The following is a 15,530-nucleotide window of genomic DNA, read 5'->3' on the forward strand; positions in this document are numbered from 1 at the left end:
GCCATATTGTCACTTCCTTCACAGGTGTTACCAATGATACTAATGAAGGCTCTGTTCCATTTAGTGTAGCACAGTGGTTTCCACGACCCCCATAACTCTGAGAGTGTACAAATGGACCCTTACGGGTCCATTTGGAACCCCAATTTTAGACCCACTGGTGCAGCAAAGTGTTTCCAGTGAGCCAACATGCACAATATGAGAATGGAACAGAGCCTTCATTAGTATCATTGGCAACACCTGGGAATTTCTTCACACTATGGCTGCTGTGCATAGAGCCTATAGGGCGCCTCGCACAGCACCGCATAATATGTTAAATTTGCGGAGTATATTCCACACATTTCCTCATTTTTCGCAACATTTCTCGCATATTTCACATATTTTGCATATTCGCAACTTCCCGCAATTTCACCTCATAAAATCATTTAAAACCCCCGCATATTTCATTGCAAAATCCAGGATGCTAGCCTGCACAATCGAGGAAAAAAAATATTAAACCAATAAAGTATTAAAAAGCACTTCTGACAAAACCAACTCCATTGGATCCTCAAACGTTCTGCTAAACCAGCTAACTCCACCAAAGGGGCTGGAGTTGGCTGGTTTTGCTGACTCCAGGCTCCACCCCCTTTTGACCTCCAACCTCATTGTGAGCTTGGAGGTCCATTCAGCTGTTCTTATCAATGATGAACAAAACCTCCTAACTCCACTTTTTGATTTGTTTTTGCCATTTCCTGAAAAATGAACATTTTGGAAAGGGGCGGCCATAGCTGAGTGGTTAGTGAGCGCGCCTAGGGAGCCAGAGGCCCTGGTTACCCCAGGTTCGATTCCAGGCCATCACAGCATATGTGTCGATGAAATGAAATTTGTCCCTGAGCAAGACTCTTAACCCCTAATTGCTCACAGGTTCTCATTGGAAACAAGACCGCAAGGACTTTCATGAACGACCTGTTAAAAGGAATTATCCTTTATCCTTGGAGTTAGCTGGTTTCTGCCCCGACAGCAGAGATATATTGAATACACAGGACCTTAAAGCTGATAGTAGTGAAGTCGTTTTCTACTTCACTAACAATGCTCCCTAAACAAATCTAGTCTCTGTGACACTTCTAGGGGCCACAGACTGCCTCCAAAACTATTATTATACTTATTATCTGTGATAAGCTCTGTGATTGGTCTAGAAATATGTGCCCACTTGCGACCGATCAGGGTGCCTCTCGTTCGGATTGGTTAGACCTGTCGGCCAATCGTTTAGCCCCGGGGCGGCCGGTTCATGCACCAATAAGCTGCTACTGACAGAGCTTCTCTCAGATAACAGAATAGTTTTGGAGGCAGACTGCGGCCCCTAGAAGTGTCACATAATGTCTTTAGGGAGCATTGTTAGCCGTCTGAATATAATAAAATAAAAATAAGCAATCGCCGGAAGATCTGCTTTTGTCAGCAGAAAACCGCTTATATAAGCTTTAATGGAAACCAAGCCTATCTGGTTTATCCTTTTAGCATTATTTTTTATAAATCTCATTATAAATCAATGTATTGAGAGGATAGCCCCTTGAGATGCAGCATCTCATTTTACAGGGGGTTCCTATGCACATACGTAAAACATTTACATACAATACAAATACGCAAAACACACATGTAGAGATACAAATAGCTTGCTCACCCTCTCCCACCCACACCCCCATCCCTCAACTCATTTTAAACAAAGACGTCGAGAATGCAGTACTATGACCTATATCAAAGTCAGAAATAAGCGTAAGTACAAGCAGTGTTAAAAGCATGAACAGGTAGTTTCAAGATGTGAAACAAGGAAGTCCTGAAGCGGCCAAGAGAGTCAAAATCGATCATAATGTCCAAAACTGTAACTTTTCAGGATTCAAATAAGAGGTTCAGATAAGAGGTTTCTGCCCGACAGCAACAATATACTGCACATATCTAACTGTGTAGGCAATGTGCATAAGCATATCCAATCAATAGCAGCAATATCACAGTGGAGCATAATGCCGCGATGATGTAATGATCTCATATTTCTCTATGAAGGATATGTTCTATATTTATGGTACGTTATGCCTGTGATGCATTGGCCACTCACTATCTTTCCGAAGCGGTTTTACTCTACTAGTGAATGTATTGTAACAGTTGGGGGGGTATGCAACATAACCTCATTCTTGTTCTTATGCGACATAAACAATAGATTTGTACCATCGTGTTTTTATGGCGCTCTGATGGAGGCTCTGAAGCAGCCTGCACTAGCAAGATAAAAACGTGAACATGAGCTAAAAGAGTCTTAGCATTTCTATCATCTTTTGGGAGTAGGCGTGTAATAATTTATCGTAAATCGATTAAAATCAATCAAACTGATGCAATTATTTTTTCATTAAATCGATTTAAATTGTCGACGCAAAAAATAGCCAAAAATAGAATAGTGGATCTTTGTAAGAAAGGGTTTTCAGTCAATTGCTACTGTATTGAAAAGAGGATTAGAGAGAACACAGTATTGTTAAAAAAATATATATATATATTTTAAATGAATGAAAACTTATCATTTTGTGCTAAAGAAATCGTGAAAAATTGTTAAGTGAATCGTTAATGCCTATTCGGGAGTGCTGATATTTTGGAAACAAGTTCAACAATCGCTTTCAAAACCTCAACCCAATTCCTGCTTGACAGGTTTTAGCACCGACGCTCGGCTCACATGAGAGCACATTGCAGCGGTGGAAATGTTATTTTTTTCCAGAGACAAACGTTAGGGCTTCTGTGCCTCTGTTCAAGCCAAACTAATCCGAGGCCGTTTCCTGCAAAGCACAGAACAAAAAACGACAACGTTTCGATCTTCATCAGGTCATTAAAATGTCATCCTACTGTTTATATAGTCAACGTACAGATCATCATTTCTTGATGTTATACTGTTTAGACTGATGCTAGGTTCTTTTCTTGGTTTACCTGTGATCCTAGATTACTGAGGCACTACACTGTCTCTCTGCATTTGATGTATGTCTTTACCTTGCTTACTGTAAGTCACACTGGTTAATGAGCATCTGCTAAATGCCTATGAAGGCTCTGTTCCATTTCACAGTGGCTCTCAGACTTTTAAATTTCCACGACCCCCATAACTCTCAGAGTTACACATCCGTAAGGGGGCCATTTGGAACCCCAATTTTAGACCCACTGGTGCAGCAAAGTGTTTCCAGTGAGCCAACATGCACAACATGAGAATGGAACAGAGCCTTCATTAGTATCATTGGCAACACCTGGGAATTTCTTCACACTATGGCTGCTGTGCATAGAGCCTATACACAAATCCACGGAGCGCTGCCCTGTAGGTGGCGCCGCCATTGCTGCGGTGTCAAACTCAGTCAGCTGCTGCTGCGGTTCTGTCCGTCTGTTCACGTTACTCTTTACCTGCTTGGCTGTTGGAGGAGCCATAAACTACACAGGTTCATCCCGACTTTCTTTACATCTTTGTAAAGTTAGTCTTAGTAGAAGTTAGTATAAAGCAGGTAAAAGAGTAACGTGAGCAGTCAGTGACTGCAGCTGACTGACACCGCGCAGCAGCAGCTGATTGAGTCTGACACCGCAGCAATGGCGGCGCCACCTACAGGGCAGCGCTCCGTGGATTCGTGTATAGGGCTGTTTTTAGGTATGTCTTTAGGCTGCGGATAATGTACACAGTAACCTCTCGTGCCTCTGTCCTTCATGCCGAACGGGACAGACACCAGGATGCTATGAGAAGTGCATAGTACTGTGTAGGCACGCTCCAAGCCTTCCCACACTGTCGCTTTGGACAAAATGAGTTTTTGGACCTCACTTATCAGATCCATAACCGTGTTAACCTCACTTCAAAACCGAAATTAATCGGAGCCGACACAGCCGTGGGCTTACTTCACAGATCACTACAGAATTAAACTTAAAAAACTACTGTTACTTCCTAAGTCTTTTTTTTAAATCAAGTAAATTGTCTGCACTGTGCAGATCCTGTCCTTGAGGGGGGTTTCCAGGGCTTCCCCAGCTAAATCAAGTTTCACTGCTTTAACCCTATATACAGTACATTGGCTTTTTGAAAATAGCAGATCTACAAGCTTGCGACGTGTCGCATCGCGACACGTCGTGAGCTTGTGGATCTTCGATTTCCCCAAAAAATCTTGAAGAAAATTGAAACAATTGGAATATTTTTCAAGCATTTTAGCAACACAAATCTTGTATGGGGGTCCCTGGCACAACATATTTTTCAGATGGAGGTCTACGGCCAAATACATATCAATTTGTGGGTCCTTGACATGAAAATGTTTGAGAACTACTGTCTTAACCCCTTGAAACCGGCAAAGTATCCGTGTCATTTTAGATTTTAACCACTTCAATCCATATTTTATAAGTTGGCTATTCAAAAATGGCAGATGTACAAGCTTGTGACGAAAAATCGTTTTTTTTTGTGCAAATCTTCGAATAAGTATTTTTTCAAAGCAAACTTTTTTTTACTGATATCTTTGGTTCTGTGGGACCCCTGGAAAAAAAAACATATGTTGAGATGGGGGTCCACGGCCAAATACATATCATTTTGAGGGTGACCCTGACATGAAAACGTTTTGAGAACTACCGATACAGCAACATTAGGTTTTTCAGAAAACTGTTTAGAACATTGGTTCACAAAGTGGGGTCCGGGGACCCCCAGGGGTCCTTGAAGGAGTTCCAGGGGGTCCCCAGCTAAATGATAGATTAGGCACCAAATGGACCCTTATGCGTCTGTAACTCTGAGAGTGTACAAATGGAACCAAATGGACCCTAACGGGTCCATTTGGTTCCATATGTACACTCTCAGAGTTAAATTGACATCAATTTTACAATATAAATTGCGGTCCAAGTGATAGAAATGCCATTAAATGGGGGTCCGTAGCCCTAATGCATGTCAAACTGGGGGTCCTTGAAATTAAAATGGTTGAGAATCACTGCTAGAGCCGTAAAAAAAATCTTCTCTTATGGGGGTCCCTGGCATATCTTTTCAAATAGGGGTCCGCGAGCTAATAAGTGTAAATTTGGGGGTCCTTGACATGAAAAAAGTTTGAGAACCACTGGTTTAGAAGACATTTGTAGAATCAGCCTCAGGTGTTAATGGGTGTTAACGGTCTCCAACTCTCTCTCTCTCTTTCCTCCCCTCACAGCTCAGAACTGCTCGGGCCTGCGTACGTGCGGCCAGTGCCTGGAGCAGCCGGAGTGCGGCTGGTGCGGGGACCCCAGCAGCACGGGCCGGGGTCTCTGCATGGAGGGCTCGTACCGGGGGCCCATGAAGAGGCCCTCCAAGGTGGGCCTGCAGCAGGGCCAGTACCAGGACATGAGCCTGGAGCCGGGCCTCTGCCCCAAGGACAAGAACTACGAGTGGGCCTTCATCCACTGTCCTGGTAAGAGAGACCATTGATTAATTGAATAATTGAGTGTGTGTTTTTTTTTTACCCAAAAAATGTTTTCATATTAACACATTGTGTGCCAAAAACTTTCCGGACCATCTTTGAGAAGCTGTGCGTTATGTGTCATAAATGGTCCGGACCGTTTTTGGCCCATTTTAAAAAATATATATTTTTCCCACGTGGGGCGCTCTAACGAAACTTTGGGATCATCCAAGGAGTCTCTAAGAAGGAGAGGCCGGATGTGGATCCATGTCAAAAATGCTTCCGTTCGTCCGCTCCAATGTTAACTCCTTGACTAAAAGCTTAATATCTCCATTTCTTTTTAACGTGGTGGAAATTAGCCGTTTTCGATCGGCGATCACTCTGCAATGGAGGATCGCGTTAAAAATATTATTGTTCCAGGCGTTAGTCGGGACCCTCCGCCGTCGCACGCAGCTTTGTTTACATCTGCGTCGGGGCTTCTACAGCACGAAACATATCAGCGTAAGTGGATGGAAGATATGCTGGCACTGGATGTACCCTATTTTAAAACCTCACGCGATGTGTTAAAAGAAAAAACATGGAAGCATTTTTTTTTTCTATTTTTGTATAATCAACACATTGATTATTGTGACCACTTTAGCTCCATTTTATACGCAGCATTACTGAAAATAGCCGATCTACAAGCTCACAACATTTGAACAATGTACCAATCTAGTAAATCTAGTAAATTTAATCAAAATGCCCCCCCCCCCCCCCCCCCCCCCCCCAATAGATTGGGGGCTTGCAGATCTGCTATTTTTTGTCAATTTAGTTTCAAATCTTTTTTTTATTGTGAAGCACAGGAATTTAAAACATTTACTAATCTAGTACACCTATTAAATTTAATCAAACTTTCCCCCCAAATAGATTTTTGGATTAACATAAAAAACATTAAATTAATTAGTCTGATTAACTATTGTACGACACTGTGCTGTTCAGTTTTATTTTACGAGTGCGATATCTGGTTTCGTTTGATTGCTAAAAAAGCGCGGTGGGAATTCTCGTAGAGGAAGTGGTCCTCACTGAAAGTGGATCACTGTCACACTTACACAGTGTATCAATGATACAGTCTGCATGGGAACGCTTACAGCACGCATGAACATGTAGATTGATAAACAGACAGACAGGCCGTCAGGCAGACATGCATGCAGGGAGACGGGGCTTTAGTTACATATCTATGGTAACGTCTTAGATTCCGTTGCTGTCGGAGTGGAAACCTTTTATGTCCAAAACTGTAACTTCTCAGGGAATGGGAAAAAATAAACCTGTTTTCCAATGTAGTTATCATTTGGTCACCAGCTCTTGTTAAAGCTGCACTATGTAACATTTCTCTTTTACCCGGATTTGAACCCGGTTTCCTGTGCAAGTGCTGCATATTTTTTTTTACCATTGAGCTTATAGAGCCTGCCTGCTTGCTCAGGGGATAAATTGAATCTTGACCATCAGGTCAAAATCCTGTGTCAGAGATCCTGTGTCTAGGTGAGACATGACCTTTGACACGATCTAAATGTCTCAATGGAAGAGCAGGGAGACCAAACAAATATTGTTATATTGTATTAACAAACTCTACCATACAGATTGGACACAATTACATTATATTAATTTAAAACAAGTTGCATAGTGTTGCTTTAATACTTTCCATTGGTTTAATATTCATAAAACCCGCAGACACACAACAATCTCACTTTTACTTTCGCAATTCTTCGCAAACAGCAAAAATAGCCGATCTACAAGCTCAAAACGTGTCGCTGGGCGACGCGTGTGACCTTGTAGATCGGCTATGTTCGCTACTTTCGCGTGACACTGTCGAATGAAGACGTAGGGCTTTAATGTACAAAAATAAATAAAAAATAAACATATAAAGTTGAAATAGGTAGATACAAGGTTTCTGCCCTACAGTGACGATTTCAAAGAGATGCTCTTAGAGCGGATGGATGCCTCCTCCTCCCTCCTTGGTGAAACCCAATCCCTCCCTGTTGACTCAGTACAGTATGGGGCAGATATGCGATTAAGTCACACAATGCGTTATCAAAAACCGCGATCTATGCGGCCGCGCGGCGTGTAAGCTGATAACCCTGCCGCCGCCGCCCCGGAAACCACAGCAAGCTTTTCAGCGTGATCGGCTCACGGTGTCTCTTTATATCATAATCGTCTCTGTTGGGTGGAAACCTCATTATGGCCAACAATTTAACTTTTTCAGGATTCAAATAAACAAAAAAACATACAAAGTAGCAAAAAAATACATCCAAAGTAGCAGATCCTCAAGCTCGAAACGCGCCGCTTCGAGCCGCGTTTCGAGCTTGTGGAACTGCTACTTTAGACGCTTTTGTGTGACGTTGTTGTGTGTTCAAGTTGGGCGTTCATTTTACGAAAGAAAACACGAAAGTTTATGCCCAGCTGCAATGATAATAATGTCACTGTCGTGCTGAAACCTTGTATCTCCATGTTTCAACTCTTTGTGGGTTTTTTTGTGTAAATGAATGCCCAATTTTGTCCTACCTCAGTGTCGCGCACACGTAGCGAAACAATGCATTGCATTCGGAAGCTTTACATTATTTTTTTTCCCCATTTCTTTGTGAAAGTGGTTAAAGCCTCACTAACTTTTTTTTTTATGAATATAATTTCCACTATTTTAGAATTGTTTTGGAAAATATATGAAGATTTTCTACGTGGAAATGATTATGACGATTATGCAAAAAATAATTGCGACTATCTCTTTTTGTTTTGCCATAAATAGGCCTACAATTCACCCCAGAGAAGAATGTGATCAGGAATTCCTCCTTTATCTAAATAAAATGGCTTTGTTCTATGCTCTGCCCTTTCACCCGTATTAACATAATCATTATTTGTACAATATGTATTTATTTATATTAACGGGCAAGACTTCTACACACCTACAAAGCAACAGGGGTGTAAGATAAGACCGCAGAAGAAAGGCACCCGCAAACTGTCTTCAAATACAAAAATACGGTTTTACGGGAAAACACAACGTTTCTGAGACCTTGATGATGAAAGTCTCCGGTCGGAAACATTGTGTATCCCATTAAAACGTTATTGTTAAAGACAGTTGAAGACAGTTGTTTCTATTTTGCCATTTAAAAAAAGAATAAGCCTTTAACATCATCCAAAATAGATTGCTTTGCTCCAGGACGTATAGGCTCTATTCACAGCAGCCATATTATGAAGACATTCACAGGTGTTACCAATGATACTAATGAAGGCTCTGTTCCATTCTGCTCAAAGAGAGTCAGGGTGCTGATATTGTGCATGTTGGCCCACTGGAAACACTCAGTTACACCAGTGGGTCTACAGTTGGGGTCCAGGGACCCTCATGGGCTTTCAAATTGGCCCCTTACAGATGTGTAACTCTGAGAGTGTACAAATGGAACCAAATGGACCCCATTTGTACACTCTCAGAGTTATGGGGGTCGTGGAAACCACTGCGCTAGACTAAATGGAACAGAGCCTTCATTAGTATCATTGGTAACACCTGTGAAGGAAGTGATAATATGGCTGCTGTGCATAGAGCCTATTGGACATACACTTGTATTCATCTTATATTTATCTTATTTTCATGAGCTATGTGTATGTGTTTGGTTGTCCACAGCGTGCCAGTGCAACGGCCACAGTACGTGTGTGAACGGCAGTGTGTGCGAGCAGTGCCGGAACCTCACCACCGGCCCGCACTGTCAGACCTGCATGCCTGGCTACCACGGAGACCCCACCAACGGAGGCAAATGTCAAGGTGAAGTGACACACTGGGGAAAAACAATGTCTGTACATACATACACACATCCATCTCTATCTCCCTCCGCCACCCACCCACCAGTGTTGATTTTGTCGACTAAAACTATGTTGAAAAATGTCCGTCGACACATTTTTTTCACTGACGAAAACAAAATAAAAACGAAATAAAAACTAAGGTATGATGACTAAAACTAAGACTTAACTCTCTCAGTGCCAATGAAATAAAAACATATGTTCATGCTGTGCCAGCAATTTTTTGAAAGTAAACAAAATAAATAATGATAAGTTAAACAAGAAGTGAATGGAGCAGCAAATCTTCGGATCACGATATCTTGGGTTCTGAAAATTATTTTCCCCCAAAAAAAATAACAATAATAAAAATAATAATATTTTTTTTTTTAAACTCGGGATAACTCGTTTTTGGCACTGAGAGAGTTAACTCATTCAGTGCCAGACTTATTTCTGGCTGTGTTGTCCCAGTGCCAGAGATTGTTTCAAGGTAAAAAAAAGTGCTTAGGAAGCGAGATACAGCCTTGGGTTCAGAACACCCCCCCGCCCCCCCCCCCCCCCCCCCCCCCAAAAAAAAAAGATTTTAATTTTTTTTATTAAAAAAAAAAAAAAGTTAGACGTCACATGGCGCTCAGGGCTTAACAATGGCGATAAAAACGGACATCTTAGATGTCATGTGGCACTGAATGAGTTAAGACTAAATCTAAATTTGTTGTCAAAATCACCCACCCACCCACCTTATCCAGAGTCAGGTTGCGGAAGTAACCATTTCCAGACGTCCCATTCCCAGGCTATATTACCAGGCTTTATTATAAATGGCGCAATTATGTAGCGCCATTCACCCATTAGCACACACACATTCACACACTGATGGCAGAGGAAACCATGCAAGACACCATCCTGCTCATCAGGAGCAATTAGGGGTTCAGTGTCTTGCTCAAGGACACTTGGACACTAACAAAGCCGGGGAACCTTCAGTTTCCCACTGCTGCTCCATTTTATACTTAATCGTATGACTCTGTTGTCCGAAACCTGGGTTATTTTCTCAAATAAGGTTTCAGTGGGAAACCATTCATGGAGATTTTTTCTTTTTTTTTGTCGCATTCCTGAGCCAATTTTTGACCAATTAAAGTTAATAGGAGACCAATCTTAACAAGAGCAATACTATATTTAAAACATTATCTTTGAACCTGAATCATCAGTAATCTGGCTTTTATGTTATTATTTTATATAGTTTTGCATTGGTCTCCTACCACAGTGGTGTAATCAAATATTAGATTATTGGCTAAGGAATAAGACAAAAACAAAACAAATCTCCATGAATTCAAGGCTTCATGTAATTAATAGGGAAAAAAAGTCAAGTATTCCTTGAAGAGACCAAATGCAAAAGGTTCCGATCTGCATGGATCGCGCACACGCGCGCACCTGCAAAAAAAACGCAGTGAGCGTGAAGCTCCTTGAAAGTGAAATATGACAGTACTTAATGTCCAAAAGCTAATAAGAAATATGAACCCGCAGATAAAACTAAAGCATCTATCAGACTCTAAACAGGTGTGGTATGGGTGATAACGTAGAACTGTACTTATACCATGCTAGCTATTAAGCCGAGCTTAATCACACGCAAAATATTATGCAAGTAAAACCACCACATAAATCATAATTAATATACAGTGTACTCACTGTAAATATGTCAGTCATTTCTTTGCGTTTTTTAATTATTTATCATATCTGCCCTGTGCAACTTCTGACAGAAATGTAAATTTTCATTTATATTTTCCAATGTTCAATGCCGAAAACAAATTTAAATGATTTATCGCAGAGAGTGTATAAATGGAACCAAATGGACCCTTATGGGTCCATTTGGTTCGAATTGTACACTCTCAGAGTTATGGGGGGCGTCTGTGGCATAATTCATACCAAACTAGGGTGTCCTTGAAATAAAAAACAAATCCAGTAAACGGTAGTAATGAAATAGTTTGGTACACGTAGGCAGTAATGTATCACCACAGCCAACAGGGGGCTGCGGTGTGTTTTAAGTAAAGCAGGTGGCTATTAACCCCTTAACAGACTACGTCACACTGATAAGAACCAGTATGCGTGCGACCAGTATGCGCGCAATGAAACCCATTCTGTCAGGTCTCGCTAGGACGCGCCTCACTAGCCAACACACAAGAGGGGGTTGGGGTGCGCTGAAACCAGCGCACCCCGAAACAACAGGTTGGGAATTGATTGCGTGAAACAATCACCTGTGCATCCAGTCTCAATGTTGGTAAACAAATAATTGGTCTATGCTGTGTGACACAAAAAGGAAATGTCATCTCGGCACCTTTTCAGATGTGACACGGTTAATTCAGCGGGCATGTTTTCATTTCCCAAAAGCTCACTGCAACTGGAATTAAATAAATACACACACTAAATAGTGGATACTCAATTTGCAAACCTGACACGTTTGCAAATTGTAAGGTTTTTTTTTTAATTAAAACTTTAATTGTGAAAACATAACAATAAGACTATCACATCCAAAATAGCTCTTGACTACAGCTATTTTATAACCAATAAAACCATGGGTTCCTTTAGGGGGTTCCAAATAGTCTGTAACTCTGAGAGTGTACAGAATGGAACCAAATGGACCCTCACGGGTCCATTTGGTTCCATTCTGTACACTCTCAGAGTTTAACATTAACAGCTGAGCTCGTCACTGTATAGGTGCCGACAGTACCAAACACCACCACCAGGGGTCACAGCACATCCGTCGTATATCGGTATAAGCGTCTTCAACTCCTCCACATGACTTTGCTTTAACCTTTTTCACGCACCGCGACCCCCAACCCCCCACCCCCCCTGCCAGACAGAAACATAGAAGGACCACCCCCAACCCCCAAGCCCCCAGAGGGTGTGTTTTGAGATTGGACCCCCACCCCCCACACACACACACACACCAACGCACACGCACCCAGAGGGGATGCGTTTTTTTGGAATTGGACAGGCTGACAGGGAATTAGGAAATGGTATAGCGCTGGCGTCCATTCATTGTCTCGGGGGGATTTAAGAGGGGGAGGGGGGGTGGGGGGTTGTTACTGTACCACCTTGGGACCCTCCCATGTGGTTCATGACATCAATAGCATTCCTGAGAAATGAGCAGCTTTTGTCTGGCATCGACTGAATGGACACACACACACACACACACACACACACACACACACACACACACACACACACACACACACACACACACACACACACACACACACACACACACATTGGTAGTAATATACTTGTGAGGACGTCAATATCTTAGAACGGAAGTTTTATAAATGGAATTTTTTACAGTTTCCTTGTTTTGGCATTTTTTTGCGGGTGTCACAAACCGAAAAAAGCTACATCTACAAGCTTGAGTTTGTAGATCTGCTATTTTCTGTGCATGACACCCGCACACTACTAAGTATAAATCAGGGCGTAACTCTTAAGCCTTAAACCTAACCTCTAAATGTATTTTTGTTCACCATAAAACAACAATTTCTGTGTTGTGAGAACCAAGAAAATGGTTCTCGCATGGTTTCGTTTTTTCCTCCACTTATCCTATACTTGTGGGGACGTAGTGGCCTTAAGTAAAACAATGCAAGCACGCGCACACACACACACGCACACACACGCACACACACGCACACACACGCACACACACGCACAGACACTACCTGTGGTTACTGATATGACGCGGTAATGCGCAGGGCTCTATACATTACATGCAAATATACATTACATGTAAAGTGAACCTATAGACGCGATCACTTTAGTGTCTGGGGAGACATGACGTTAAGAGCAGTCTCGGCTTTACAGGAATCCTTTAACCCTTTATGACCTGAGGCGATTCTTAAAAATGTTTTCTAAATCCTTACTGTTTTTTGAAAAAAATATCCTTTTTTTTTTTTTCAAGATTTTTCAAAAATAGCAGATCTACAAGCTCGTAGCGCGGCACTTGGTGCCGCGCTATGAGCTTGTAGATCTGCTATTTTTGAATAGCCAAAGAAATCCAAAGTGACACAGACGCGTTCCTGGTCTTAAATGAATGAGTCCCATTCATACTAAACCGCCGTGTTTTCACATGAAGAATTGATGGAAAATGTTAAAGCGCTGTTGCTCAACATTGGGTTCAGGGACCACTAGAGGTCTATGAGAGTGTACACATGGACATAGATGGACCCTTATGTAACTCTGAGAGTGTACAGATGGACGCTTACAGGTCTGTAACTCTTAGAGTGTACACATGGAACCAAATGGACCCTTCTGTAACTCAGAGAGTGTACATATGGAACCAAATGGACCATTTCAGGTCTTTAACTCTGAGAGTGTACAAATGGAACCAAATGGACCCTTACAGGTCTGTAACTCTGAGAGTGTACATATTGAACCAAATGGACCCTTAAGGGTGTGTAACTCTAGAGTTTACAAATGGAACCAAATGGACCCTTACAGGTCTGTAACTCTGAGAGTGTACAAATGGAACCAAATGAACCCTTACAGGTATGTAACTCTGAGAGTGAACAAATGGAACCAAATGGACCCTTACGGGTCCATTTGGTTCCATTTGTTCACTCTCAGAGTTAAATAAACACTGAGGATTGTATACAGTGTAGATTGGGGGGGTCCAAGAGATACAAATGGATATCAAATGGGGGGACCGTGGTCTAATGCATACCAAACTGGGGGTCCTTGAAATTAAAACATTTGAGAATCACTGAACTAAACTCTTACTGGAATAATGTAGGAGAGACAGACAATAGGGAAGCTGGGAGTGAGACAGCGTTGAGACATACAGTATAGTGTGAAAGCTGTGTTTTAAACAGTTTTACAACACTCTACGGGCCACCATAGATCTCTCCACATCGTACGTCGTAAGCAGCATTATCATTTTTTACATAACATCAAACTACATCTGATACACACTCGGCTCATATAATCCATTCTCATTCCCTGATTACGTTGACCTCTCCTGTAAAGGTCAGCTGTTGTGAAACTGGGGAGCTGCTAATGGCATCTGTCTTTTATTAGAGCATATGGGTTTAACCGATACATCCATACAGGCATTATTTGACTGTTTTGTCGTTTTTTTTTTTTACCACTTTCAATCTGGCATTTTGGGCAAGTCATTGTGAATTGTTATTTTGCTACATTTTTTTTATTTTCTTCAAAAATGTACACGCTCACAAAGACTTTAGCCAAAAATAGCAGATCTACAAGCTCTCAACGCCTCGGCTATTTTTGGCAAAGAGTTATAGGTTTCGAGGGGAAAAAAGAGCAGCAGTAGTTTATCTGAAACACAATATTATACAATATAGAGGGGGTCCCTGCTTCATCTCTCTCTCTCAGCTAGGGGGTCCTTGGCCTGAAAACGTTGAAGACCCCTGCTCTAGTCTTTATGTATGTGTTGTTGTGACGTGCATTGTGGGAATTGTAGGGCTTTTGGTACAGCCTCAGGAAAGCCTGGCCTCACAGTGTACTCACAACTTGAACTACTAATTGGAAATGGAACACACACACACACACACACACACACACACACACACACACACACACACACACACACACACACACACACCGTTAAGGTATATTCATTGGTATGCATTACTAATTGAAAATATCCGTTTACTGCCATCAGTTGAAATGAAATTTGAAGTATTGCCAAAGCCTCATTTTGTATGCCAGAACGTGTGCCCATGTTTTAATGCACTAAACCACTTAACCATTTAATAATTTTATAAACAATAAATAGCTGTTTAACTTATTGTGTCTGTCTCTCTCTCTCTCCAGCCTGTAAGTGTAACGGCCATGCCAACGTGTGTCAGGTGTTGACGGGCAAGTGTTTCTGCACCACCAAGGGCATCAAAGGAGACCAGTGTCAGCTGTGAGTGTCCATAACACACCTAGCACACACAATTAGCATGGACTAACACACCACGACACACACCTGCACACACAATTAACACGCACTTACACACCACGACACACCTGAAGATGAAATTAACACGCACTAACACACACTACAACACACAGCGAACACACCACCACGCAGACAATCAACATATCGGTGTACATACTGGACATAACGTTGCATAATAGTTTCCGGCGGGTCAGAAACCTCATATCTCCATATTTTTGAGCGGTGTAGCCGCTCCTATAAGTGACCCATCTGTCGTGAAAATGTGTCTTTCGCTGTACTGTGATTGGCTGATAAGTATTCTGACCCTTTGCTCAGTATTGTGATTGGCTAGCGAGACGCATGATGAAATTCATAACCTATAAATAGCACCACGCACGTCAAAAAAAAATCTTTTTTTTTTAAGTGAGCTTCCATCACTGTGATGA

At 41.9% G+C, this 15,530-nt stretch overlaps 1 protein-coding gene across 3 annotated transcripts in view; it reads left to right on the plus strand.

Annotated features, from left to right (window-relative positions):
• The window catches only part of atrnl1b (attractin-like 1b), a 172,560-nt gene that overhangs the window by 49,717 nt on the left and 107,313 nt on the right, over positions 1-15,530 (plus strand). For all 3 annotated transcript variants that reach the window (XM_084079482.1, XM_084079484.1, XM_084079483.1), the window contains 3 exons: positions 5,148-5,384; positions 9,019-9,156; positions 14,976-15,069. In XM_084079482.1, coding sequence (XP_083935608.1) covers positions 5,148-5,384; positions 9,019-9,156; positions 14,976-15,069 — 469 coding nt within the window. The remainder of the gene's footprint in view (positions 1-5,147; positions 5,385-9,018; positions 9,157-14,975; positions 15,070-15,530) is intronic.

The sequence above is a fragment of the Gymnoscopelus microlampas genome, assembly GCF_963454915.1.
Source record: "Gymnoscopelus microlampas genome assembly, chromosome: 14".
Taxonomy (NCBI): Eukaryota; Metazoa; Chordata; class Actinopteri; order Myctophiformes; family Myctophidae; genus Gymnoscopelus; species Gymnoscopelus microlampas.